Here is a 27,656-nt window from a genome sequence, read left to right on the forward strand (position 1 = left end):
CAACAAGAACAAAGATAGAAAATACCCTCCCACTTCCTATCCTATCTCTCAAGGATGAAGACATATGATCTTAAAAGAATTTCCCACTTCCGGCCCCTCTCTGCTATTTAAATCCCTCTTTCCCTCCTAACTACCTATTGGGTCCAGCCTTAGCAGCCACACTCCCCATTACACGTGCATTACCCTCTCCCCCTCCTACTATACTGTAATAGAATGGGTGGCCTAACAGAATCATCATTATTCCAATACTTAAAAGAAGTATTCTGAAGTTCATCCAACCTCCAATCCCCATTTTTACTTCTTGTTTCTTCTTCTATCCAAGAGTCATTTTCTCTACTTTAAAATGATAGCTGCAAAATTATCTCAATTGACCAAGGCTTCTGAACATTCTTTCATCTTCAAATCTCATGAGAACGTTATCATCCACAAAAGTACCAATCAGGCAGAGGCAACAATGTGAGAAATCATTCTTCAGTTCCGCTAGGATTTATCTTCATAAGTATATTGTTTTGCACTTGTCGCTCTTCTCTAACATTTATTACAGCTCCAAGCACCAAAATCTTCAATTCAATATGTTTAGATAGAAAGTTAAGAAGTCTGAATTTTCTTATCATTTAACAGATATGAATATAGTGCTGAAACAAGATTTGTTTCATACTTGATTACCATTGATAAAGCACATCCACAAGTGAGCATACCTTTTCCATAAATCTAGAAGACCTTAAAATTTGACAAACATCCACCAGAAGCTCAACGATATTCATTCTAAAATGGATAAGACCATCAGGTAGGTCTATCATTCCTCTTTCCTCATTGAAAGCAGATTCAACCACCTATCAATCACAAAGAAGATAAGTTGCCTTTATATCATACAAGAATTGTAACATATACAGCAGTATCAATTGAAGAAAATACTAATTTCATAGGAAACCAAATGACAGCACAACGATCATAAAGAATCTGATAATACAACAAAATCCCCCAAAACAAATAAATACCATAATCAAACAGAAATTGTAAAAATAATAACACTCTATGTTACCATTGTTGGAAAACTTTGTTCTCCGTTTTTAATATGTCATAGGTGTGTAAAGAGGATTGTCGAGAATCACTTTGGCAGCTTCTAGGAGGATTTTCGAAAATAAGGCAGCATTCTATGATTTGAAAGAAACCAAAGGGTCTTTCATGACAAATCTCTCATATGGCAAGATCATTATGAAGTTGCTCACAGAGATGCTTCATCGTGCTGCATCCTGCCTAAAGATTTTGACAGCTACAGCATCTCAAAGTTCAACCTAAATTGGAATGAATTTATCTCGTAAGCTTAATATGAACCGGAGTTGATTGGTCATCTCGCTCGATTTATGATCGCTCCTTAATAGATTTGATAGTTTTTTGTTTTATCAAGGTTTGTCTATTTGTTTTCCATGTATTCATATCTTGTGTTGTTTGTTTGGCCCTTTTAGTCATGCATAGGTTCAAATCTGCCACATTACAGAATGAGTCCACAAGAATATGCTGTTTTACAACAGACAATTGAAGAGTTGTTGAAAAAGGGACATATTCAACCAAGCCTAAGCCCATGTGGAGTCCTTGCCCTGCTAGCACCCAAGAAAGATGGAAGTTAGGAGGATGGTGCACTGACAGCAGAGCAATCGATAAAATTACAGTGAAGTACAGATTCCCTACTCCAAGAATAAATGATTTACTTGACCAACTTGGAGGAGCATCGATTTTTTCCAAAATTGACCTAAGGAGTGGCTATCATCAGATCAAAATAAGGCCCAGAGATGAATGGAAAAAGACGTTCAAAACAAATGAAGGCCTCTTTGAATGGCTTGTAATGTCATTTGGACTCCGAGTACGAGTACGAGTACAAGTACCTTTATGAGACTCACGAACCAAGTACTTCACTCTTCCCTTAATAAATTTGTCATTGTTTATTTTGATGATATCTTAATTTTCAGCAGATTCCTAGAACACAATGTGCATCTACATCAATTGTTTGAAGTTCTGGCCAACAATGAATTATACATCAACCTCAAGAAATGCATCTTTTGCGTAGAAGAAACAGGATTCTTAGGATTTATTATCAAGGAGAATCACATCCTAATGGATGAAAAGAAAGTTGAAACAATTAGAAATTGGCCAATACCGACTTCAATAAAAGAAGTACAAGCATTCATTGGCTTGGCATCATTCTACAGGAAGTTCATCCATAACTTCAGCCCCATTGCCGCACCAATTACTGACAGCTTGAGAAAAAGGAGGTTTCCTATGGGGCAATAAACAACAAGATAACTTTGAAGTATTGAAGAAAAAGTTGAGTAGTAATCCAGTTTTGAAACTCCCCGACTTTTCACAACCATTTGAAGTTGCATTCGATGCTTTTGGTACAGCCATTGGAGCTTTCTATCTCAATCAGGCCATCCTATTGAATATTTCAGTGAGAAACTCAGCCCATCAAGACAGAAGTGGAGCACTTATGAGGAAAAAATGTATGCCCTCATTTGTGCATTAAAGCAGTGGGAACATTACCTACCGTCTAAAGAGTTTCTCCTATTAAAATACCTCCAAGCTCAAAAATCTATCAACAAGATGCATGCTAGATGGATCTCCTTTTTAAAGAGGTTTGACTTTGTTATCGAGCATAAAAGTGCAAAAGAAAACAAAGTAGCTGATACACTAAGTAGAAAGCATTCCTTACTTTCCATATTATCATCTGAGGTGATAGCATTCAAACACTTACCAAACTTATATGAAGATGATGCTGGCCTCAACAAGATGTGGTATAAATGCATTCACCACCTCGAAACTGGAGAACTTCATATTGTTGATGGATTTCTATTCAAAGGAGAAAAATTGTGCATACCCCATACTTCTCTAAGAGAAGCCTTACTAAAAGAAGCATGCTCCGGAGGATTAGCTAGTCACTTTGGGCAAGACAAGACATGAAATACTTTCCTCCAGATACTATTGGCCACAGTTGCAAAAAGACATAATGTTGTGAATGATGTCCTATCTGCCCAATAGCCAAAGGGACCAGTACTAATGCTGGATTATACAACCCTTTACCGATTCCTACCACTATATGGGAAGATTTATCAGTAGACTTCGTATTGGGGTTACCTACGACACAAAGACAGCATGATGCTGTAATGGTAGTTGTAGACCGATTCAGCAAAATGACGCACTTTTTACCCTACAAGAAGACTAATGATGTTGTCTATATTGCTAATCTCTTCTTTCGAGAGATGATACGACTACATGGCATACCTAAATCTATTGTGTTTGACAGGGACGTGAAATTCTTAAACCACTTTTGGTGCATTTTGTGGAAGAAACTAGATACCACACTCAAATTCAGTACTAGAGCGCACCCACAAACGGATGGCCAAACATAAGTCACTAACAGAACCTTGAGAAATCTAATTCGTTGCCTAAGTGGCTCAAAGCCTAGGCAATGGAATCTAGCGCTAGCTCAAGTTGACTTCGCGTTCAATAATATGAAAAATAGATCAACCGGGACATGTCCCTTTGAAATTGTCTATACTAAAAGCCCCAGACTTACATTTAATCTTGTCAATCTGCCATCAAATGCATAGATATCAACAATGAAGCAGAAAATATGATTGAAATAATACAAAATCTACACAAAGAGGTACATGAACACTTATAGAAAACTACTTAAACTTATAAACAAGATAAAGACAAGAAAAGAAGAGAAGTAAAATTCAAAGAAGGAGATATGGTGATGATACATTTGAAGAAAAACCGGTTTCCAACAGGGACATACAACAAACTAAAAGACAACCTTGGGCCTTGCACAATATGGTTATAATGCCTATAAAATTGAACTACAAGATGACCTACAGCCCTGTTTTCAACGTAGCAGACCTAAAGACCTACCACACCCCAGATGAATTCCCGTTAGCCAACTAGACTAACTCGCGGTCGAGTTGATTTTGGGTCGGGTGGATTTGATGTAAAAGTAGGCCACATAGCTAACTAATTGTAAAGTTGTTAAGGTTGTTACAACCTATTAACAGTTACATAACTGAATACACCTATTATAAATAAACATCTTCACCATATTGGGAAGATAAGAGAAATTTTCCAGAAACATACTTGGTTTCTACACCACAATACCATAGGTTTGAGTAAATTTATTTGCAACTAACCTTGCCTTGTGTCTATCAAGAGTACCATCTGCTTTCTATTTGAGAGAGAACACTCATTTTCATCCCTCGGTTTTGTGTCCCTTAGGTAGAGCACAAATTTCCCAAGTTCTATTCTTTTCAAGAGCCTTCATTTCTTCCATGACAGCGTTCTTCCATTCAGGACACTCTAAAGCAGTGTAGATATTTTTCGGTATTATGGTAGAGTCCAGGCTTGCTGTAAAAGCTCTAAACTGTGGAGAGAGATTATCATAGGAAATATAGTTGCAAATAGGATGTTTAGTACAAGACCTGATACCTTTTCTCAGGGCAATAGGAATGTGAAGAGAGGGATCATACTCATCAAGTTTCCCTGTATGACCTTATCCAGCTTCATTATTACTGGTTTATGTTCTAACCTTCGTCTCATCACCACTGTTCTTTTCTTCCACATTTTCAAGAACAGCAACATTAGACCTGTAATTCTCACTTATCGTATTATTAATACAAGGTTTAGTAGGTTTTCCATACCTTGATCTCGAGGAGGTTCAGAGTCTTGAACGAGAGTCGGCGGCTAACTAGTAGGAGACCGGACTTCCTTTTTGTAATATGTTTTCCAGGGAACTTGGTTTGTGGGTAGGACTACGGGATGAGGATCGATGTCAAACACGTTACTAGGAGTAGGTTCGATAAATTCAAAGGTGTTGTTGGACTCTTCACTCAAACTCTCCCCCTGATGATGGCTAACAAGAAAGTAAGGTCGGTCCTCACAGAAAGTAACATCCATAGTGACAAAGAATTTCCTAGACGGCGAGTGAAAACATCTATAACCACTCTGGTGAAAGGGATACCAAACAAACACACATGCATGAGCCCGAGGGGTAGATTTGATCTGATTAGGTCCAAAATTATGGACATAAGCAGTACACTCAAACACACGAAGAGGAACCTAAAAAACAAGACAAGTAAAGGGGTAGGCCTCCTTAAGACAGTTTAAGGGAGTCTGAAGGTGGAGAATAGGAGAAGGCATTTTATTGATTAAATGAGTTGCTCTAAGAATAGCATCTCTCCACAAATATGAAGGAAGGGAAATGGATAGCATAAAGGAACGGGCTACTTCCAAAAGGTGGCATTTTTTTCGCTCAGCCACTCCATTTTGTTGAGTGTAAGGCACACAAGTTTTGGTGAGCAATCCCCTTGGAAGATAGAAATTCACTAAGGTTATGGCTTGGAATTCCCGACCATTATCACTCTGAAGAATAGAAATTTTTTTATGGAATTGTGTTTCAAAGGTGTGATAAAATTTTTGGAGAATAGAGGAAACCTCAGATTTATCGGTAATAAGTTAGACCCAGGTAAGACAGGTATGATCATCAATGAAAGTTACAAACCACCATTTCCAAGATGAGGCGGTGACCTTGGAGGGACCCCAAACGTCACTATGGATAAGGATAAAAAGTTGTGTCGGTTTATATGGTTGTGAGGGAAAAGAAAAACAAATATTTCATATAAGTAAAGTTCAGGCGACTCAACCGAAAATGCCACAACATAAAGTCATTTTCAGAAGTGCTACAGTAAACTAGTCCTAGAGATACTACAACTGGAGGTATCATCATCAAGGATGTAAAGTCCCCTGCTATGTCAGGCAGTGACAATTGTCCTCTCCGAACTCAAGTCCTGAAAACAAACAGATTCAGGTAAGAAAGTAGCTTTACAGTGCAGCTCATGGGTGATCTTACTGATAGATAACAAATTGTAAGAAAGCTTAGGCACATGCAAAACATTTGAAGAGAAACGGTCAAAGAGAACTATTTGTCCTTTGCCAGCAATCAAGACTAAACACTCATCTGCTATCCTGATTTTCTTGTTACCAGCACAGGGGGTATAAGAGACAAAGTGCTCCGAAAAATCTGTCAAGTGATTTGTGGCCCCCGAGTCCAAAATCCAGGGATTCTTCCCATCAACACTAATAAGACCAAGAGACTAAGGCATACCTAACTGAGCAATGATACCTAGAGTAGGAGGGTCGATTTGGCTAGTAGTAGGGCCAGTTGACTGAAAGGTGCTAGCAATCACCCTAACATCGGTACGCCCTAAGTTTTGTTACCTCTTGGGGACCGATCGTGGAGTTCCCAACACTGATCCTTAGTGTGCTATTGTTTCTTGTAGTGCGCACATAAGAGGATTGGTTTCCCACAATTCTTCTCATTAGCATGAGTCGAGAATTGAGCACTAAGTGCAGCAGAATTAGTTATATAACTTGAAAGGTACATTAGGGAGCAAAGTTACTGGGTTCTTTGAATACATCGGTAGATCGGTCAATTGAGAGGATGTACCAACTTAACTTTATTATAGGTTTGGTTGATCCCGGGACCACAAACATATGGCTACTGTAAAGGGTCAAATGACACCGGCGCGTGGAGAGAAGGATTTCATGGCTGTCCACAACTAGAGGGTGCAAGCGGTGTGTGGGGCTGTGCATGACAGGAAGGGTGAGACGATTGGACAGGCGACAACACGTAGAAAAGGTTGGGATGGGCAGGGAGATGAACGAACGGCGACGTGTGAGGTGCTTTCTGACCATTTGGTTGCACAGAAGACGACGAGGGTTGGCCCATTGTATAGATCGGCAACTTCTGAATCCAGTGGAGTAGTTCTTCTATGGTGGTGTCCACCGTGGTGGCGGCGGCTTTTGTTTTGGTCTGGGTGTTACCTAAACTATTTTCTAGGGTTTCATTGTTGCTTCGCTCTAATACCATATTGAAAGCAATAAACACGAAACCAAGACTTACGTGGAAACCCGAGAACCGGGAGAAAAACCACGATGTTTTTTGTTTTATTACTTTTTTGATAAATGATTCATCCTCATAAAAAATGCAAAAAAAAAAAACAATGCAATGCCACTTCCATCATAACCACATAGCATTCAAGGAAGGCCTTAGGTCAAACCCATTGGAAGAGGTTGGTATAACCCGGTACTTTGACAATGACTCTTCAAAACCTCACAAGATTTTTTTTAAAAGGACATCCTCTTTGTTAATATATTAATAATGGTACAGAAACTCACAGTACAAGAGGATTATACAATGAGTATATAAACCAAGGACCAAGAATTGCCCCTGGGCATCTCAACTAGATTGAAACCCCCCTAACACCCTCATCTTATCCAAACAAGCTAAAATAAACAAAAACAAATATCTAATGTCCAAAAGCAAAAGCAAAACTAACAACCCTAAAGAATACAAATAAAAAGACTGACCATCCATCTAAAGAAATGACGACCCATTTAGGCTTATATCTCATATCGAGTAATTCTCAAAATCCTTGGAGAGAGAGCACCACGAGGAGGCTAAAATTTTTGCCGACTCCAACCGAGTCATCCCCCGAGGGAAAAAGGATATCTTGATCCTTGGCTTCTATGAACAATGGAATCCAACAACAATGATGTCTTGAATTGTAAGTCCTTCAAAATATTTGGAGACAAAGTAGCACGAAGCAACCTTTGAAGAGACCAAATCACACCGAACAATAGGACTTTAGGAAGAGCTTTGGAAGATAGGTTAATCTCTTTCAGAATATATATCAAAAAGCAAGACCTTGACTGCATATTTCTAAGGAAAATAAGCTTGTGAATTTCACCTAGAGCCACAAAATACGGATGGACGTTCTCCTTTCTTCGGATAAGGAAAAGAAAAAGAAACAACCAACTCCTCAAGATCAGAGCCACTGGTTCCTGCCTCATGTTTAAAACTCTAGTTCCCATAACAATGCAAAATGCAAAATGCTTCAAATAGCTTATTTGGTTGAGGAATGAAATCGTTTGATGTTTCTAATATATATATAAGAGACAAACATCATCACGTTCATCATAATAGAATTCAAAGAAGCTGCAAAGTGCTACGTTCTAATGCAGCAGAACTAATAAATTACATTTATCTTTAAAAAAAACACAACAAATTCCGCCCAATCATGAACTAGGCATGCTTTTAACTGTATACAACAGATAGCAGAAAATAAAGTAGCACACGCTCAGATAAGCAAGCAACTAAGACCAACATTGTGTTTGGTGAATCCAGGACAAGCAGAACAGGAAAGGAAACCTGAGCACGTAATAGAAGCCCATCAAGTAGTGCTGAAAATACAGATAGAAATACATCTTCCACGTGTTTCTTATTCGTTGAATTATTCTCATCAAGGCCAAGAATATAGCTTGCAAGAGAAGACCTGATAAGAGATGTAAGAACTCACATTCTTATAATTTTCACAACACCAATAAGAGTACATTAAAGAAAGGTATAAAAGTAAAGGAATGATGTAACAACGTTATCCTGAAAAAGCACAGCTAGAGCAGAAAAAACACTATACCACTTCTATATTGTTTTGGTCATGCATGTCCACAGAGTGTTAGCCTATGACTGCATGCCCAACCCATTTTCGACAATATTATATTTTTGTTTGAAGGAGACACAACTTTTCATTCATAAAATTAAAAAAGACTAGTACTCAAAATACAATGAAACAAATATAAGAGACCTGAATTTTTAAATAGTACAATCTCAAGGGTACCTTGACTAAAGCAATGATTAACCAGAGAAAATAAAAGCCTCCCAAATCAAACAATAACTTAAAAAAAAATAGGAAAAACTACCTTTTTAGTCCTCAAGTTTTGATGAATATGTGCTTGGTCTCAGAGTTTTAAAAATTGATCTTTTTAGTTCTCAAGCGAATAGACCATTTGATCCTCGAGTTTTCAAAATGTACCTTTTTAGTCCTAGAGTTTCAAAAAATAGCTTAGTAAAGTCCTAAAAGTATTTTATGTTCAATTTTTTAAAAAAATTATATGATACTCAAAATTAGAAAAAGATAGTTTTATAGAGGATATGATTTTTATGAGTTACTCATCTAATTTAAAATGTCATATAAATATTTAAAATAAAAGTATGAAACTCTTTGAAGGACCTTTTAAATCTATTTTTAAAAACTCGGGGACTAAAAAAAAGGTAAGTCCTCTCTCCTCTCTCCTCCTCCCGCACTCCACGGTTTCTACCCGGCTTCGGCATCCTCTAATTCCGGCAAGACAAGTAGTTTCAGGCATGGAGGTGAAAAGCTGCAAAATCCAAGATTCGTTTTACTGCATATGGTTTGAAAGAGGATATTTCCATATCGAGGATATGAATTTTAGAAAAGTTCTCAAAGTGTCTAAGATCCAACTTGAATGGTTCATGGAAGCTATTACGAACCTAGTGAAAGAACCAGAATGGAAGTTCTTTTTGGAAAACAGAAATGAAGGCCGTGAATCAGCAAGGCTAACTAAATTCCGAACTCGTTCAGGGTGGCTCATGAGGTATGTAGCACGAAAGGGATACAGTAACTTCTCCTTTATCCACATCTTTTCAAGTGATTCTAAAAAGGGATGGTTGTCATTTCTTTATATGATCAAGGACTTTTTGTTGATTCATAAATACGAACAGTGGCATTCCTCCCTACAACATGACTCATTGAAGACAGAATCACGACCTCCTCCAAAACTCCCTGGTTTTAAGCTATGCGATAAAGTAAAGGGTGCCATGAGAAATTCTCAATCAAACATAGAGGAAAAAAAATCAAATTTTGGACAAAAGGCATTGGGTCCGAAAATCAGACGATTGCATTAGGGAAGACTTCTCTAACCTCTAGATATTATCACGTTTATTTGCCTTCGATGAATGGAATGACATAAAAGCCCATCTTGAAGACTTATTTAACATCAACATGAACGTTAACCCGTTATATGCCAATAAAGCCGTTATCAAGGTAACAAAAGGAGAGGTTGAAGATGTCATTATAACACCCGAAAAATGGTTTAACTACCGAAAATTTCACCTATTATTTGAAAAGTGGGATGATGATAAGCATAGCAGAGCAACACATATTATAGGGTATGGAGGGTGGTTCTCAGTTAAGAACCTTCCCCTTAACTTATGGACGAAAGATGTGTTCAAAGCAATTGGTGAGTATTTTGGAGGTTTGGAAGAAATAGCTTTGGATATCCTTAACCTTATTGATTGTTCTAAAGCAAGAATTCAGGTGAGAAAATTTATGTGGGTTCATACCAGCCACCATTGAGATAAAGAACACTCTAAGAGGAAGTTTCTGTTGAGATACTAACAAGAAAATCTAAAAATATCCCAACCAAATGGCTAAACAGAGGCAACACTCTGTTGAAATTTATATATATAAGCCAAAATACATTAAACAGCATGACAATATGATAATAAAAGAAAGAACAGTAGTAAATCATACCCAGCTCCCTTATACGAAGCTGGAACAGTCCCCAGGCCACAACAGCCTTTCCTTCTCTCGAGATAACTAAAAATAACCTAGCTACCCCTTCCCCAAAATTACTTATTTATATCTCTCCTATCATTCCTCCCTGCGGGCCCCACCTGCACGATCCTCTCCATTATTCTCTCATCATTTGTTGCCAAGGAATTTCCCTTCTTACCCTTCCTCTTATATGTATAGATAATTGGGGGCCTTACAGTTTCTTCCTTAATTTCGGTGACATTGAGTCGATTGAAGCTCCACAGTTGATTAAAAAAAACCTAGTACTTAGTGACTTCACCAATCCTATTGATCTATGTAGATTAAATGCAGTAGCCTTGGATGACGAAATTCAAGTGGACCTCCCGTCAATAGATAACAGTCTAAATATGCAGCAGATTCCGTCAATCAATAGAAACCCTTTCGAAGGAAAAAAAAGAAAAGAAAAGAATGACTGGTGCTGTACTTTTCGACTGGCCGGCGTACTCCTCGCCGGAGAAAAAAGAGCAAACAAGCTCCAAAATTCAAATTCTGTAGGAGAAGAGCAACAGCCGCGCATGGGGAAAGACGCAAAAGATTTATGGAGGAAAAAGAAAAACAGTGGCAATAAAGAATTTGAAGTTAATGCTGTTTGTTCTCCCAAAATTCCATCTGTCAACAGCTCCCTAAATGAATTAACTGCCGCCAAATCTGTAGGAGAAGAACAACAGCCGCGCGTGGGGAAAGAGGCAAAGGATTTATGGAGGAAAGAGAAAAACGGTGGCAATAAAGAATCTGATGTTAATGCTGTTTTTTTTTTCCAAAATTCCATTTGCCAACAGCTCCCTAAATGAATTAATTGCCGTCAATAAGAAAGAATCCAACTTGATGGGTCCCACAAAAGCAGCTTGCAAAGGATCTCCTGGGTTTTGGTATTCCAACGAGGAAGAGGAGATGGAGCCACAAATATTAAAGATAATGGTTCTCTCTCCCTCCCGAACGAAGCACTTCAACAGTCTAACTCTCTGGGCAACAAAAACAAACGTAAGGTCAAAGGAAAAAAAGGATCAAACAGAAAGTCCCCTGTTCAAACAGTGGTTAATGAATTCCAGAAATTCAAGAACTACCAGAAATTCTACATTAAAGGAAAAATCTCATTCCAAAATGCTTGGCCTGCCCTCCTGAATTATGATTTACTTGAGGAAAGTTGTGTGAAAATTCAAACTTTTGGATTAGAATGCAAAAGGTCAGAAAATAATACTCACATCTCTTCGAATTTTAATCTATCTCCTATAAAAATTTCAAACTCGGACATTAATCTTGTGCGTGGCATTCTACGCACAACTGAGGTACTTCTGATGCACAACTGAGGTACTAATCTTGCTAACATGACTTCTGATGCACAACTGAGGTAATAATCAAAATTAATTACACGAGCTGACAAATTGTTAACATGACTTCTGATGCACAACTGAGGTACTAATCTTGAGGAGAATACTTCTAAGCCTCGGTTGAAGGGGAAGGCCATTTGACAAAGAATCTTTTGGTGATAAAACTTCCAAGAACGGATTACCAAAATCACATTCAAGGATGACTAGCGGAACGGTTTCTTCTTCTGAAAAACCCCTAAAGCACGCTCCCTCCTAACTCTTCATTGCTTACACTTGTGCAAAAAGACCAAGCCATTGGAGGATGCAAAATCTGTTGGGAATGATCAACTTAACACTAGTCCACAATTAGCTACAATCGATTTCAGATGATCTAGAATGCCGATGGACTGAATTAAAGGTGGGCAAACCGAACATTTATCATCAACTTTTGATTCATCTTCCAACTCCTCATCAATCTAAAACAACCCAATTAGGTCTGTTTCTAAGGGATCCATTTGCAACTGCCCCTCATTTCCATTTGTCTTTTCAAAGTGTTCATATTCTTCAGTACTCACGCTGAATAGAGAATCAAAAGTTGTCACGCACTTCTTTTTGGATGGAACGAGTGGCATATAGATTGGAGTACCTCTTAGGAATTTCACCTTTGAATTAGGCATTGAGAAACTAGAGTATTCAAAGCGTTGAACAAAAGAGGATTGAGAATCTGACCTATTAGCTTGAGAGGGAGCTTGGATTTTAGAACAATTATTTTCTAATACATCTGAATTTGAATAATTTGATCCTTCCATCTTCAACTTTTTCTTTTTCATAGAAGTAAGAATCTTCAGGTCTTTGATTTACTTCTGCTAAAACTTCATGAAACTAAGTAAGTTGAAGGGTCAATAGCGTAGAGCTATTATGGCTTCAACGTCTTCCACATGAAATTCTCCTTTCTCATATCAGATGCAGAAAAACAAACTATCAATTTGTAACTTTGGACTTCCATTACTATCTTTGAATTCGGACAAACGGTAAACTGAGAAATCGTCAGGATAGTGAATTGTCTTGCGCTCATCAGAGAACTTCGATGAATGGTCGAGGGTAGTCGTCACCGATGGGCTAGTGTTGCTAGTATGGGATGCAGCCGCCATAGATCTACAGAAAGAAGAGAAAGAACCAAAAAGGGAGGTAGAGGAAGGAGGAATGAAGTAGAGAGAGGAGAGAACTTACCATCTAACCAAATCATGCAAGTCTCTTGTTGGGATTGTTTGAAGACAAAGCTTGGAAAATGTAGAAAATTTATACTTGTGACTCGATTTTAAATTCCCCAAAATAATGTCAAATGATTTCATCCCTCTCTGTCTCCACCTACAGGGACATGACTGGATGATCTTCCAGCTATATGAGGCCAAACAAGGCATCTCAAAATCCAGTCTTTTTCAGTTCTGAAATCAGAAATTTCTATCCTTCCGTTTTCAACTTTTTCTTTTTTATAAAAATAAGAATCCTTTGGTCTTCAATTCAATTCCAAAATGGCTTCAATAAACCAAATAAGTTGTGAGTTTGAAATTGGTAGGATTTTGTTGGCATTGACATCTTCCACCTGGAAAATACCATTCCCATGCCAAATGTAGAAAAACAAGTTGCCTATTTTGCAGCTTTTAACTTCCATTTCTAACTTTGTATTCGAACAAACGGTAGACTGAAAAGTTTGGTGAATGGTCTAAAGGCAGTAGTTGTCACCAGAAGGCTAGGGTTGGTAGTTTAAGATGCAGTCATCGTGGACCTACCAGAAATAAAGAACCGAAGAGTGGGGCAAAGGGAGGAGAGAGGAGGGATGAGAGAGAATGAAGAGAACTTGCTTTTGTTGATTCATGGAGCTTCAAAACAAACAATCCACAGGAGTGATCTATGGAGAGCCCTTTGATTTTTCCAAGACAAAAGGTTTTCACAGCATTAGACGAGATTGAGACTTCCATGTAGGACCAACTATTTTTCTTTTATTTATAAGTTGTGAGTCCTTTCTTATTATTTTATTATAATAATAGAGATACAAAGGGAGGAAAAAAAATTTCGAAACGGAGACAAACTTCTTTATTAATAATAATAAGAGCTCAATGGACAAGAGAACTATACAATGAGCTAAATAAAGAAGTCCAAACAAGCGAAAAAAGAAGAATAATGGGGATCAGAAGGTGCACCCGAACATCTCAACTAGGTTAACACCCCCTAAGCACCAAAACATCATATCTCATTCAAACTAGCCTATTGCAACAATGAGAACAAAATCCGACCTATTACAATAAGAGTAGGATCCAGCCAATACAACAAAACTAAAAAATCATTGTAAACTAGAAAAGAAAAAAGGCCAAAAAACAGGTGAGGCTTATAGTACAACTAAGATACTATTGAGAAGTAGTCCTAGGAAAATGACTGAAATAGAAAAACTGCCCAATTGAGACAAAGGTCTTGTGTGGAGTAATTTGCAAAAATTTTGTTTAGAGAGCACCAAGCTGCTGCATTACATTGCACTGAATTGAAAATTTCTACGCTTGATCTTTTTCTGTCTTGAAAAATCCGTTGATTACGTTCAAACCACAATTCCGCTAAAAGAGCTTTTAATAGATTTAACCAAATCAGTCGAGGCTTATAAGGAAGAGGCAGACCATCCAATAACTGAAGCACTGAGGAGCTGAGGGAGGCGTCGAATACCCAAGCAATATCAAAGATGGAGAAGAAACTATTCCAACAAACAGAGGAAAAGGGGCAAAGTAGGAAGAGATGAAGCAATGACTAATTAGCATTCATACAGAGAGGGCAAACCGAAGGCTGGAGGCATCTGCTTGGGGATTTCTTTTGAAGAATTTCTGCACAATTTAGGGACCCGAAAAGCATGATCCACATCAGAATGTTCACTCACCGAGGGCAGCTTGATTTCCATAAGGCTTTGAAGAGTTTTTTATCTATTGGGGAGGCAGAATTTAAGTGGGCTGAGAGAGATTGGACAGAGAATCTACCTTGCTGTCCAATTCACCAAACCTTGGAGTCATCAAAATCAAACACTTTTTCTGGTGCAAGAAAAGCTAATAAGGAACCAAAGGCTACTATTTCCTCTTCTTTCAAGATTCTTCTAAAGGAGAGAGTCCAGGAGAGGGTAGAATGATCCCAATGATTAACAACTTAGCCTTGTGGTAATAAAGCAATTCTGAAAAGCAAAGGAAAAAGTTCCTTTAGAGTAGATGGACCCACTCAGAAATCTGTCCAAAAACCAATTTTGTTGCTATTGCCAAGTTTAAGGTGAGTTAAATGCTCCACTAGCCTCGACATTCTAAAAATGTTAACCCAAGGGCTCCTTAGGCTATTTCCAGATTTTCTCAAAGTGAACCAATCAAACGTATCTTTGCCATGGATACTACAAATAATTTTCCTTCATAAAGCTGAATCTTCCTTAGAATATCTCCAGCCCCACTTAGCAAGCAAAGCTGAATTTTGGGTTTTAATGCCCCCTACACCGAGACCTCCATCTTTGAAAGGAAGGGAAACCAAGCTCCATTTTACTAGATGATTGATCTTGCCACCTGCAAATCCTTCCCAAAAGAAGTTCCTCATGATTTTTTCCAATGAAGTTGACACATGAGCCGGAATAAGGAACAAGGACAGATAGTAACTTGAGGACATATTTATAGGCAACACGAGCCTAATTAAAAGAATAAAAATTAGGGCAAAGTAAATCTTAGCTACCCATGGGCTTTGAACATGACCTAAGCCAATTATTTCTAACACTTCCAGATTCACTTTTTTGGTCCAATCAGTGGATTGATTCACTAACTTTTAGCTTCTGTTTTCCATGGTTTGAGGATTTCTCTCTTACCCAACAGATCATTTGCTGCATTTTGGGTACTTTCTTGTTCTTCTTGGTCCTTATTTATCAGTCGGCTAACGGATTTGTAATTTGCTGCATTATGGCTCTTATTTATCTTAGCTCCCTTTATAAAGAAGGTGTCAAGACTGTTTATGGAAATTTTTGTCAATGGTCTTGCTTGCGGAGCTTTGGTTTGGGCATAATAAAAGAATACTTTATGTCAAAAGAAATGAGATGGTTTGATTGTTTCAATATAGACAACAGTTTGATGCTTCCTAGGCAAGGAATTCTAAGCTTTCTCTTTGTTGAACTTTGTTTGAATTGGCTCGCTTTTCCACTCCAAGATTTCTAGAAGAACTTCCCCAGTGATGCTTACTAGTGGAGAGTAAAGAATTATGGGCCAAGATTTGTATGCGTAATATAGTTTCAAGTAGTTCATTGCCCCTTTTTGGTGTTCTCTCTCCTTTCATCTAGGAAGCACGAACACTGACATGCGACATGACGACACTAACACGACGAAACACCAATTATCAAAAAAAGAGGGCATGACATGTTGGAGAAACGCTATTTTTTAATAAAAAATTAAATGTATGTCGTGCATCTGAACATATGTGAAATATTTCATTTGAAAACATCCAAATAACAAGTTAAACATTATAGAATTCATGAATTTATGCATGAAGGTTTCAACGTGAATGTTTGGGCGTGGAGAAATGAGAGATGATATGGTTGTTGGATGTCTGTTTTTTAGGAAAAGAAAAAGACAGAGACAATAATAATAAGCCTAAAATGTGAGGTTGATGGTCTGTCTTTGGGCTGGGTATCTGGACTTTTAAACTATTAATTTTAGTAAATTTTTTCTTCCCAAATCTGCAGGTTTCATGTCCTAGACGTGTCCAGTTGTGTCTGGGTGTGTCCAAATTTAAAATAATAATAATAAAATAATTGACATGCCAGCTGGCTTGTTGGACATGTTTCGAGGGCATGTCGGTGTCGGACACGTACCTGACATCGAAACTTGGCCATCTTAGAAGTGTCGGTGCTTCTTAGCCTTTCATCGTGAAGCTTTTGGTGCGAACTTTTCAGGTTAAAGTGGGCGATGTTTGTGAGAGCCTTTAAGTTTTACGTTGTATCTAGCTATTTTCTGATGTTTAGAATCTTAGTTGCTTTGAATACTAAATAGCTCGCTATTTTATGTTTTGTGTTCATTTTTAGGTCGTTTTCATTTTTGTGTTGCCCAAGTACTTCCTTTGTTTCAGTTTTAGGTTGTATCTTCCTTCATTATTTTGCTCTATGATCTTGGTATAATTCTTTTTGACTTTGAGCATTAGTCTCATTTATCATTATTCTTCATTTAATTGGAGACCATTTGAGATATCCAGTCTTCGAATGAAGGGCGATGCCTTGTCCTCCTGTGTCGATTGTTTCATACCTGAAATTTCCTATATAAACAAAATATTGAGGCGTATAAATGTAGTGAATGATTGCAACAAGGCAAGGGTTTGGTCGATATTATAGACACTGCAAAAAGAAATGCTGCACCCTGGTGTCCGTTAAACAAGGAATTTAAGGACTATTCCATCCAAGATCTCTGTTTAAATGGGGTTGTCTTCATTTTACAACTAAATCTATAGATGTGAATCTCCCTGCACGCTTCAGACCTCAAGATCTGCCAGTTCTCAGCAACCAAAGAAACATATCAAATTAGAAGAAAAAGGTAAGTCCTCTCTCCTCTCTCCTCTCTCCTCTCTCCTCTCTCCTCTCTCCTCTCTCCTCTCTCCTCTCTCCCTTCTCCCCTCTCCTCTCTCCCTTCTCCCCTCTCCTCCCTACTCTTCCCCAACTACTCCCGGCTTCGTCATCCCTTAATTCCAGCAAGATAAGTAGTTTCAGACATGGAGGTGAAAAGCTGCAAAATCCAAAATTCGTTTTACTGCATATGGTTTGAAAGAGGATATTTCCATATCGAAGTTGTGGATTTTTAAAAAAATCTCAAAGTGTCTATGCTCCAACTTGAATGGTTCGTGGAATTCCGGAAAGAGGATATTTCCATGCTGCATATGGTTTGAAAGAGGATATTTCCATATTAATCTTGTGTGAGGTACTCTGTATTCAGCATTCAATATTACAAATTCCGGAAAAGAAAAATTAGATGATGAAGAATCTATAGTCAGTACTAGCAATGAAGATTTAGAGCCTGTGATTTTAGAGGAGAGAGATGACATGTTGGCTGGCATCGAGACAAATAATTTGGATGATGCATTGGGTCTAGATCTTCCTAAGTTATTTTTCACCCTTGAATCCAAGGCATGCTGTAAAGAATCGGCACAAAACTTACCTGAAGAATTAGTCTCATTTGTTCCTGCTTGCGAAATTGATCTTGTCTAAGGAAAAATCTGAATAAGTGAAAGCATGAAAATCATATCATAAATCAAAACAGTTGGCCTTGAAAAGTGTACTGAAGCCGACCAATCCAGCAGTTGTTCTAATTCAGGTGACAAAACAAGAGACTATTGATAGCTCCTTAATTAAGGCTCTATGGAGTTCGAAGGACATTGGCTGGGATTTTATTGAATCAACTGATAGATCTGAAGGAATTTTGACTATGTGGGATGAAAGTAAATTCTCTGTGTCCGAAGTCATCATTGGAAAATACACTCTCTCAGTTAAATGCACTACTGTTTGATCTTTGTCTCATATTTTATAATAAATGAGATTTGTTTCCTTTTCAAAAATTATTATTAATACAGAGGCTTGTCTCCATTTAAAATGGAAAAGAAAAAGGAGTGATTCTCCCACCCAAGTGCCATTCCAAATGGGAAACATCACTGCCAATAACAAGTTTAGGCATGAACAAACTTTCCTCTTTGGGCCTATTAAATAGGTTAGGTTAGTTAGTTAGGCGTGGCCAAGCCATTCCCCTTTGGGTCTATTTAAAGGGGGTAAATTTCTCGTTCATAATAAAAAATTCCAACTTGTAGAATCTTCATTACTCTCTAAGATTTGATCATCTGCACTGCTTCTTAGACACTATATTACATAAATATTTCTCGTGTCAAAAGAAATTCAGAATTTTAGCAAGAAGATGACAATACCAAAATTGTAATGTTGAGTCAGCAATCTCCCAATCTTCACTTGGAAAAGCCACACAACTGCATCAAATTAGGAAAAGAAAAACTAAAATGTGTCAGAGGAAAATCTAATTATAAGACACAAGGCCTTGTCAGTATAACATTTTAGCGTGTACCATCTAATAATTAGCAATGAGAAATTGCCTCAAAAACAGAGGTGCTACACTCTTTCCTAGCCAGACATTTGTACCCAATCACACATAAATGTACATTTGATCAGAGCATGTACATTCATGTATTATGAAAATTACAAAAGAAAAAAGGCAAAAAACACCTATCAAAAGGCTTCCGATTGGATAAAAGATTAGAAAAGCTATGAGAGTGAGAGAAGGAAAACAATTTGCAATAAAATCTTGCAAGGAACATATCATGATCAAAAAGCTTTTTATGGATTGTTCTTCGCCCCACAAAAAAGATGGTTATTTCTCTAAATTTAAACTGACGAAAAGAAGGCCCTGTTGATGTTCAACCGAAGGAACTATTTTCTACTTTTTAAATGGATGGTAAGATTTTTCTGGTTTGGTTTGGCTGTTTGTTGAGGTGTGGTTAGCTCTTTACTATACTTTTGTTTGATGAATTATGTAGTTTCTGTGGATGAAATGATGAGGGTGCCATAAGGTGCCAACCTAGTTGAGATGTCTGGGTACACCTGTTGATCCTTAGTTTCTTTTTGCTTTGATGCTCTTTTTTTAAAAAAAGGAGACAAGCTTCTTTATTAAATTAAAATTCAAAGTACAAGGGAACTATACAATGGGAAAAATAAAGAAGCTAAAGAGAGGATTAGGAGGCGGACCTAGACATCTCAACTAGGTTGACATCCTTAGCGACATCATCATATCTGATAGTACATCCAGAAACATAGAAAAACTCCTACTAAACCAAAACAACAACCAAGAAAGGGAAACAACAACAAAAATGGAAGGTAAAGAACAACAAGTGATAAATAGTTTCAAAACAAGACCAAAAATAATCTCCTAGAGAACAAAAAAGTAGACATAGGAGGTCTTCTACTAAAATTTCAACAAGCTTGCGTATCTTGAACTTCTGATAAAACACAGAGAGATCAGCACACATTAAATGGGTTGAGAGATGAAAGCCGCCCAGTTTAAGCATAAATCTTGAATGCAATACTCATTAAATTTCAAAGGAGGTCGTTGAAGAGTATCACGTTAAAAAGAAAAAAGGAAGGATTTTGAAATTTGATCTAGAAAAAGCCTTTGATACAGTGAATTGGGGTTTTCTAGAAAAGGTAATGTACTGCAAAACATTCGACACGAAATGGTCATCCTAGATGTTGGGCTATTTGAAAAATCACCATTTTTCCATATTCATCACCTATCTCCTTTTCTATTTCTTCTTGTCAGCTGAGACTCTAGGAGCTATCATCAATAAGTTGTACAAAAATGGGGGAATCTTTTATTCTTCTTGTCAGCCAATTGTTGGGGGAATCTTTTCTCCCTTTTCGAAGTGGCTGGGTATTTGATGGACCATTAAGCTCAAAAGTCCTTCAGCTGCTCAGGGGCCCGTTTCTATCAAAGTGACTTGAGAATAATTTGAGAAAACATGTCTAAACCACTGTTTGCGGAACTTTGGTTCGAACGTAATCAACAAATCTTTCATGACAAGGCAAGGGGTGGCCTGAAAGATTGGACATTGAAAAAGAAATGCAGTAGCTTGGTGCACTTTGAACAAGTAATTTAATGATTACTCCATTCAAGATTTGTGCTTAAATTGGTCAGCTTTCATCTCACAACCTAAATAGAACATGCTGTATGCTCTGCCATATCTCAGAAGGACAAGAATGTCAAGCTTGTTGAAGTTTTTCGCTGAAGACTTCCTATTTTTACTTGCTTTTGTTCTCCTTTGGTGTTTTATTTTTGGTCTCATTTCGGAACTGTTTAATCCTTGTTCTTTAGTTTTCGCCTCGTTTTTGCTTTATTTGGTTTTTTACTTTGTTTTAGTAGGAGTTTCTATTTATTATTTGATGTACTATTGGATATGATGATGGCACTAAAGGGGTGTCAACCTAGTTGAGATGTACGAGTACGCGACATGATCCTCTTTTTGGCTTTTTTATTTTCCACATTGTGTAATCCTCTTGTACTTTGAGTTCTATTTAATAAAGAAACATGTCTCATTTTCAAAAAATAAAAGATAATGAATAGACAATATATAAGATAATACTATGAAGAGATAACGTCAAAGCCCTAAGGATCAACAAGTGCACCCGGACATCATAACTAGGTTGACACCTCCTTAGCAATCTCATCATATCCCGACTAAGACCAAGAGTTAAAACCACTCTCATCATAACCAACAGCAATGACGAGAATAGATCTAACCCATACAAACAACCCAAAAACTACGAAGCAAAGAGTTAAAACCACTAACTAGAAATTCAAAAAGAAAATAACATAAGAATACAATAGTTGACTAAGAATTAAAAATAAAAGTCTGCCAATTAAGGCTTACGTCTTGTATGGAGAATTATTCGAAGTCTTTTGATAGTGAGCACCAAATAGAAGCATTGATCCTGACATTTTGTAATTTACAGACACATGAACTACTAGCATGGAAGGTAGCCTGTTCTAGGAGATAGCAAACAAAATAAAGGAAGAGACTGCATTTGTGTGGCAGAAGGAGGACGTATACATGGATTTTGTCCTCAGGTTGGAACCAAAGTACCAGCCGACATGGGCAGATGTTGACTACATTTACAGCCCAATCAATTATAGTCAACATTGGCTAATGTTGGCGAATGACATCACGAAGGTCGAATATTATTGTATGACTTGTATCCGTCCTACATCCCATTACATAATTTTAGTAAGTTCCTGATGCTTGTGTGCCACACACTCCCCTCACTAGTCGAGTTTTGCAAATATGTTGGTCAAAGAAAGGCCATCATTGTGATATAACTGAGGTCTACTGCGTGTATACTCATCAAGCAGAAATTGGACATCATTGTCATCACAACACATGTAGTTCGATATGATTCAAATAAGCCTCTCCTCAATAGATTGGTGAAAGCAAGGCTATCATAACTCATTTCATTTAAATTTTTTCACGTTTGAACATATATGGAAAACCATAGACAAAAACCCAACAAATGATTACCTCAAGAGAGCATCAGCAAGAGCAAGGGCTTCAGCACTGGCATCTACAATTAAGGATGGTGCCTGACATAGATTTAAGATAATAGTCATAATTAGTAAGGGACAAGTAAACAAAAACAATTCAGGAAAATAAATGTGTTTCACTTACATTTTCAAGCATTGTTACCTTTTTTCAACAAGATACGAATTTTTCATCTCAATGAAAATAAATAAAAAAGTTCAAATGATATATATTCGAACAAGGAGTGAGAAGAAAAAAGAAGTAAAGGATCCAAACCCAAATAAAGAAGGAAAGGAAACAAAAGTAAAAGAAAAATGAACTTTCTAAGAATGGGTTATAGAGGCTAACCCAAATAATACAAAGATATTTTAAGCCATATTACTAACTTTGAAAACACAATTTTTTTTTTAATGGAAACAAGACCATTCATTGATTTTTTTTTTTTCTTTTTTTTTAAAAAAGGAGATAAGCTTCTTTGTTAATATAAAACTCATAGTACAAGAGAATTACACATTGAGAATAATAGAGATGCCTAAAAATAAAAATTAGAAACAGAGGATCGAAAGCAGCACCCAGACATCTCAACTAGGTTAACAACCATATAGCACCATCATCATATCCCATAAACAAACAAAGAGCACATTGGTAATGTATAAATCAGAAGACAGACAGCCAGAAAACGAAAACAAAACAAAACAGCAAGAAAAGAAAGACCACAAGGGGAAATAAGACAGAAACAAAAAGGCCTCCAACTAACAAAGAAAATTACAAGGGAGATACAACCCCAAAGGTCCCCAAGTACAAAAATTTTTGTACATAAGAAAGCTCGAGAGGAATTTCTCTAAGAGCAGCAACGAAAGATGTAAAGATGCAAAGGCTTGAGTTTTTTTAGGATAGCATGAAATTAGCCCCCATTAAAGTGGTTGATGGATGAAAGCTGACACGTTTAGACATATATCTTGAATTGAATAATCCTTGAATTCTACATTCAAAGAGCACCAGGCTGCTGCATTCCTCTTTGACGTGTCCAAAGTATCAAACCAACCGTTTCCTTTGTCGTGAGAAATGTCCTGATTGGGCTCAAACCATATTTCTACCAACAAAGCTTTTGCTATGTTTATCCAAATTAGCTTTGGTTTCTTTGGCAGCAAAGGGCCCCTCAACAACTAAAAAACATTGGAACTTAAGGATCAGTCGAATGCCAAATACACTTTAAGGATAGAGAAAATACTTTTCCAGCAATTAAAGGAGTATGGGCATAATAGAAATAGACATAATAAATCCTCGTTGTCCTTTAGGTATTGAGGGCACATCAAAGGTAACAAGCACTTGCTCGGGAATTTCCTTTGCATGATCAGGGAGCAGTTTGGTAAATTAAACGCCATAATCCAAAACAAAATATTGACTCTCCTTGGGTTGCTGGTGTTCCAAAGGGCTTTATAGATAGCTTTGTCCATCGGAGAAGATGGGGAAAGATGGGTCAAAAGGGATTTGACTGAGAAATTGCCCCATGAAACTAATGACCACGCTCTACCACCGTAATTTTGCTCTTGTCCCAGATCGTGAGAATAACCCCCGATGCACCTAATGAATCCACAAACTCCCATCCAATGTCTTTGGAGCTCCATATTGACTTAATAAAAACTGCATCAAAGGTTTCCATCTTCGATTCTTAAATCATAACCACATCCAGATGATGGTTCTTTATGAATTTCTTGAGGGTTATGTTCTTGTTAGGATCTGTCAGTGCCCTTGTATTCCAAGAGATTATCTTCATGGGAAAGGACTCGTTAAAGGACAGCAACAAAATGGCTTACTCAGACTAGCATGATACCACAATCATTATAATGGGCACCAACTCCTTTGGAACTTCTGATAGTTTAACAAGGGAGGACCAGGGAGCTGGGACTTCAGCACCATCCATTTCAAAAAGGGTAATCAAATGCACTGCTTCTATTTCATCATTTTTTTCGCTCTTGTAAGTGTACTTCAAAGCCGCAGATTCTTCACTGCTACCACTATAGGGAGAGACAATGTATGTGTTTGACTTTTTCTGAAATGAGTCGACTAATTGGCATACCCTCATAATAAAGTGATTTTAGTGTTAGGATCTATGAAACTCGAGTAGTTGAAGAGTATAGGAGCAAAGGGAACTGTAACTGACCTGATTCGAAACGAATCGGTTTGCATTTTGGAGCTATAAACTTCCAAGAGATCCAGGTTACCCTCTGACAGAGAGAGCTTGCTAATTGAAATCTTATGTGCGGCCTCTTTCGAACCTTTGAGGGAGTAAGCACCAAGTCATTCAGACTTCAGCAATGTAGCCTAGGCATTACCAACAGAAGTTTGTTTTCTAATGAAATGCTTGAGAGGCAGTTTTAGGGAACTGGCTTTTTCTTTCCTTTACTTAGTCTAAGTTTGATTGGGTTAGTATCGTTTGAAGATTGGGCAGCACCGACTAAATGGGCTTCTTTGACAGATAGGCCGTTGAAATCTGTTGTGAAGAGGTTGGTCTAATGGTAGTATTTTCAGAGCCACTCGAGGCAGTAAATGATTGCATCAATTTTTTTTTATTCCTCTGCCCGACCCTTCGGCTGCCTGTTTTTTCAAAAAAGAAATCTGAACTTATAGGGCCTGCAGACTTAAATGGACAGTTGTCTTTTATGGGTTTAGCAAAGTCCATTAAATGTGAGTCTTCATTCTCCGACGCATTTAATGGTACTTCTGCCAGGCTGAACGTCTCTTTCCTTCTCTTCGGCGCCAATGAGTGTTGATGATTGATTTGCAGAAGTTCAAACAGATTTCTTGCTAAGGGTAACAGTGTGAAGGTGGGTTTTGGGATGTTCAGAACCAGAGGGATGTTGAAAACATCTACCGCTTCATCGTGTAAAATTTTCCTAATTCGCAAGAGGTCTATTGAATTTTCGAAGTCTTCAGCTACTAGTGCCTTTCTTATTTTGCTTGGCGGGTTCAACTGTTCAATATCACAAAAGTTTATAAATTGTTGCCTCTCTTAAGTTCTTTGATTTCTATCGTTGAGGGCATAAAACCACAAACATTCTTCTTGACTTTGATTCTAGCTTCACTACAGTTTGTAAGATTGAGTGTCTCTGAGGCTATGCGCTCGAGTCCCCCAAAATGGTCTCCAATAACCTCAAAAACTCTCCTACACCAATAGTCCAAAGGAAGATTTTTTACTTTCAACCATCCACCAAATCCTTTCATGACTATTGGCCGGTTGTGCTTGAGTTTGTCCCATTGTTCATATTTAAGATGAAATTAACCCACTGCTGCCATAAACCATCTCCTCTGATGTAGTCCATGATTGTGCCTTGGTCAAGACTAATGAGAGTATTCTCATCAAACAAGAGGTTTATAACAATCTTACTTTCAAATAAAGATTCAAATACTTTATGTATTTCTCTCCAGTAGCGAACGCAAATAGCTTAGTAACTGTCCAGAGCTGATCAAACTTGGTTTGAGCGACTTCCAGATTCTTAATCACCCATTGCTTCTGATTTTCTGCCTTCGATGCTGGGGGAGAAGGGGGATGACCTGTCGTGGGCTATCTTTTCCTCTGTCCCGCTGCCTCGCTAACTTCCTCTATTTCGATCTTAGATACTGCATTGTTTGAACCATTGGATTTAACCTTCTCTACATAGCTCAGCTTGGCTGCCAATAGCTAGGAGGAGTTCTTGGAGATATTTGCTTGAGTACCACTTGACATACTTCTCTTTTTTCTACAATTTATTCAGCATATTACAAAAAGACATCCAGCCCTGCTGTTTTTCTCCTGAGCACACTTGTAAACTGGGATGACCCCCTGAATAAGGCCAATAATCACAGCTTAGGACCCAACTGATCCTTGCTTTGAACTTCGAAATCTTCAATCTTCCTCTATCAATTTCGCCAAAATTTTTAAAATAGCTATCAACTGGTCCTCTTAGTAGATCTGATATTGCTGTCAAAATCCAGAATGCAATAGTGCGAGTGGCTTACTTTGCAGCTAACTACCTCCATTTTTGTTTTATAGCACGCCGACGGAGAGTGGAAGCAAACGCCGGCAACCAGATAAGTGAGAGGAGAGAGGGGAGAGAGAACTTACCTTACTTTTGTTCCCAATTAGATTTGTAACATGTGTTTCCTAGCAAGACCTTTCATTAATATAATGAAATGAGTCAACGGAAACAAGAAATTTAAAAACACAATTGACTCATGAATTCATGCTTATAAAATTTGAAAGGTGTAATTCTGAGTAAATATTTACTTCATCTTTTTCAATCCAAGAATCAATACTATGAATAAAAGAACCAACTGAGGTTGCTAACTAATTCACAGGGTGTTATAAGAAAATTATTGTTTAAGTTGGAACAAAATATGAAAATAACTCCTTACTTCATTCTATACAATAGAATTCAATATATATAGGCATACATGGAAACCCTAAATAAAGACAAGGAAACTACAATAAAGGACAAAAAACTAGTTACATATATACTCCCAAGCTTGATGAAGCTTTTTCTGAAGACCTACTATTTATTGCCTTATAATGTTTCTGATGGTGTTTTACTTTTGGTCTAGTTTTGGTACTGTTAAACCTTGTTTTTCTTTAGCTTTTGTTTTGCTTTTGTCTTGTTTGGGATTTATTTTGTTCTAGCAGGAGTCTCTATGTAATATTTGATGAACTCTTGGATATGATGAGGGCATAAAGGAGGTGTCAACCTAGATGAAATATTCTAAGCTCTACGCGGCTTTGATACCATGTTGAAGTTGGAACAAAATATGAAACAACTCTGTACTCCATTCCATAACAATAGAATTCAATATATATAGGCATACATGGAAACCCTACACAAAAACTAAGAAATTACAATAAAGGACAAACAACTAATAAGCTTCAACAACTACATATATATATTATAACAATTATAACACAAACAAGAGTCCACATCAACATACTGCTTGCCCAACTTCTGAGAACAAGCATGCCAGACCACCGATTACTTTCTCGTCTCCAGTACTAAGAGAAGGCAAAAGAAGCATTTCCTTAAGAAAATGAACTCTGCACAGCAAGACCTGAGGCAACCCCTGCAGAGATTCACAGACATCAAAGCATATAAGAACAAGTAACGTGAATCTAACAAAGATTTAGGAGGATTGATCTAGAACTTGTCTCAGCCACATATGCAGATAGCACAATCACAAGATAGTAAGATACCAATAAAAAGAATCATGATTTTCAAATATCAATAGTTGTAAAGTACTAGAATTTCCATAAAAAATATTAACCAACATTTAGCATTTTTTTTTTTTTTTTGAAAAGGAGACAAGCCTCTTAAATTATTATTAGTAAAAGAGCCTTAATCTCAAAGTATAAGAGTATGTAAGGGTACTAACTAAATAACACATAAAATTACCCCAATGGTGGCTAAACAGAGACAGTACTCTGCTGATTTTTATTTATATATAAGCCAAAAGATGATTTAACAACCCAATATAACAGTAATAAAGAAAACGATGCAAAAGAAACATACCAACTCCTCTCTATAGAGCTGGAATATCCCTGGTCGGCTACAGCAGCCTTTTCACCAAAAAAGAGATAAAAATAACCTACCTACACTAAACCCTAGAAGGTCTATAAATAGCCCTCCTCACATTCCTTCCCGCGGGCCCCACCTCTCCCTACTTTTCTTTTCTTTTTCTTCAGACTATTCTCTCTCATTAATTTCCTGAACATTTA

At 37.4% G+C, this 27,656-nt stretch overlaps 1 protein-coding gene across 4 annotated transcripts in view; it reads right to left on the reverse strand.

Moving 5' to 3' along the window:
• LOC101209706 (transportin-3) overlaps window positions 1–27,656 on the reverse strand; it is a 69,183-nt gene that overhangs the window by 29,078 nt on the left and 12,449 nt on the right. For all 4 annotated transcript variants that reach the window (XM_031883203.1, XM_011653039.2, XM_011653042.2 and 1 more), the window contains 5 exons: window positions 26,876–27,004; window positions 21,917–21,978; window positions 18,764–18,820; window positions 8,258–8,381; window positions 699–833 (listed from right to left, as the gene is read on the reverse strand). In XM_031883203.1, coding sequence (XP_031739063.1) covers window positions 699–833; window positions 8,258–8,381; window positions 18,764–18,820; window positions 21,917–21,978; window positions 26,876–27,004 — 507 coding nt within the window. The remainder of the gene's footprint in view (window positions 1–698; window positions 834–8,257; window positions 8,382–18,763; window positions 18,821–21,916; window positions 21,979–26,875; window positions 27,005–27,656) is intronic.

The sequence above is a fragment of the Cucumis sativus genome, chromosome 3 (assembly GCF_000004075.3).
Source record: "Cucumis sativus cultivar 9930 chromosome 3, Cucumber_9930_V3, whole genome shotgun sequence".
In the NCBI taxonomy this organism is placed as follows: domain Eukaryota; kingdom Viridiplantae; phylum Streptophyta; class Magnoliopsida; order Cucurbitales; family Cucurbitaceae; genus Cucumis; species Cucumis sativus.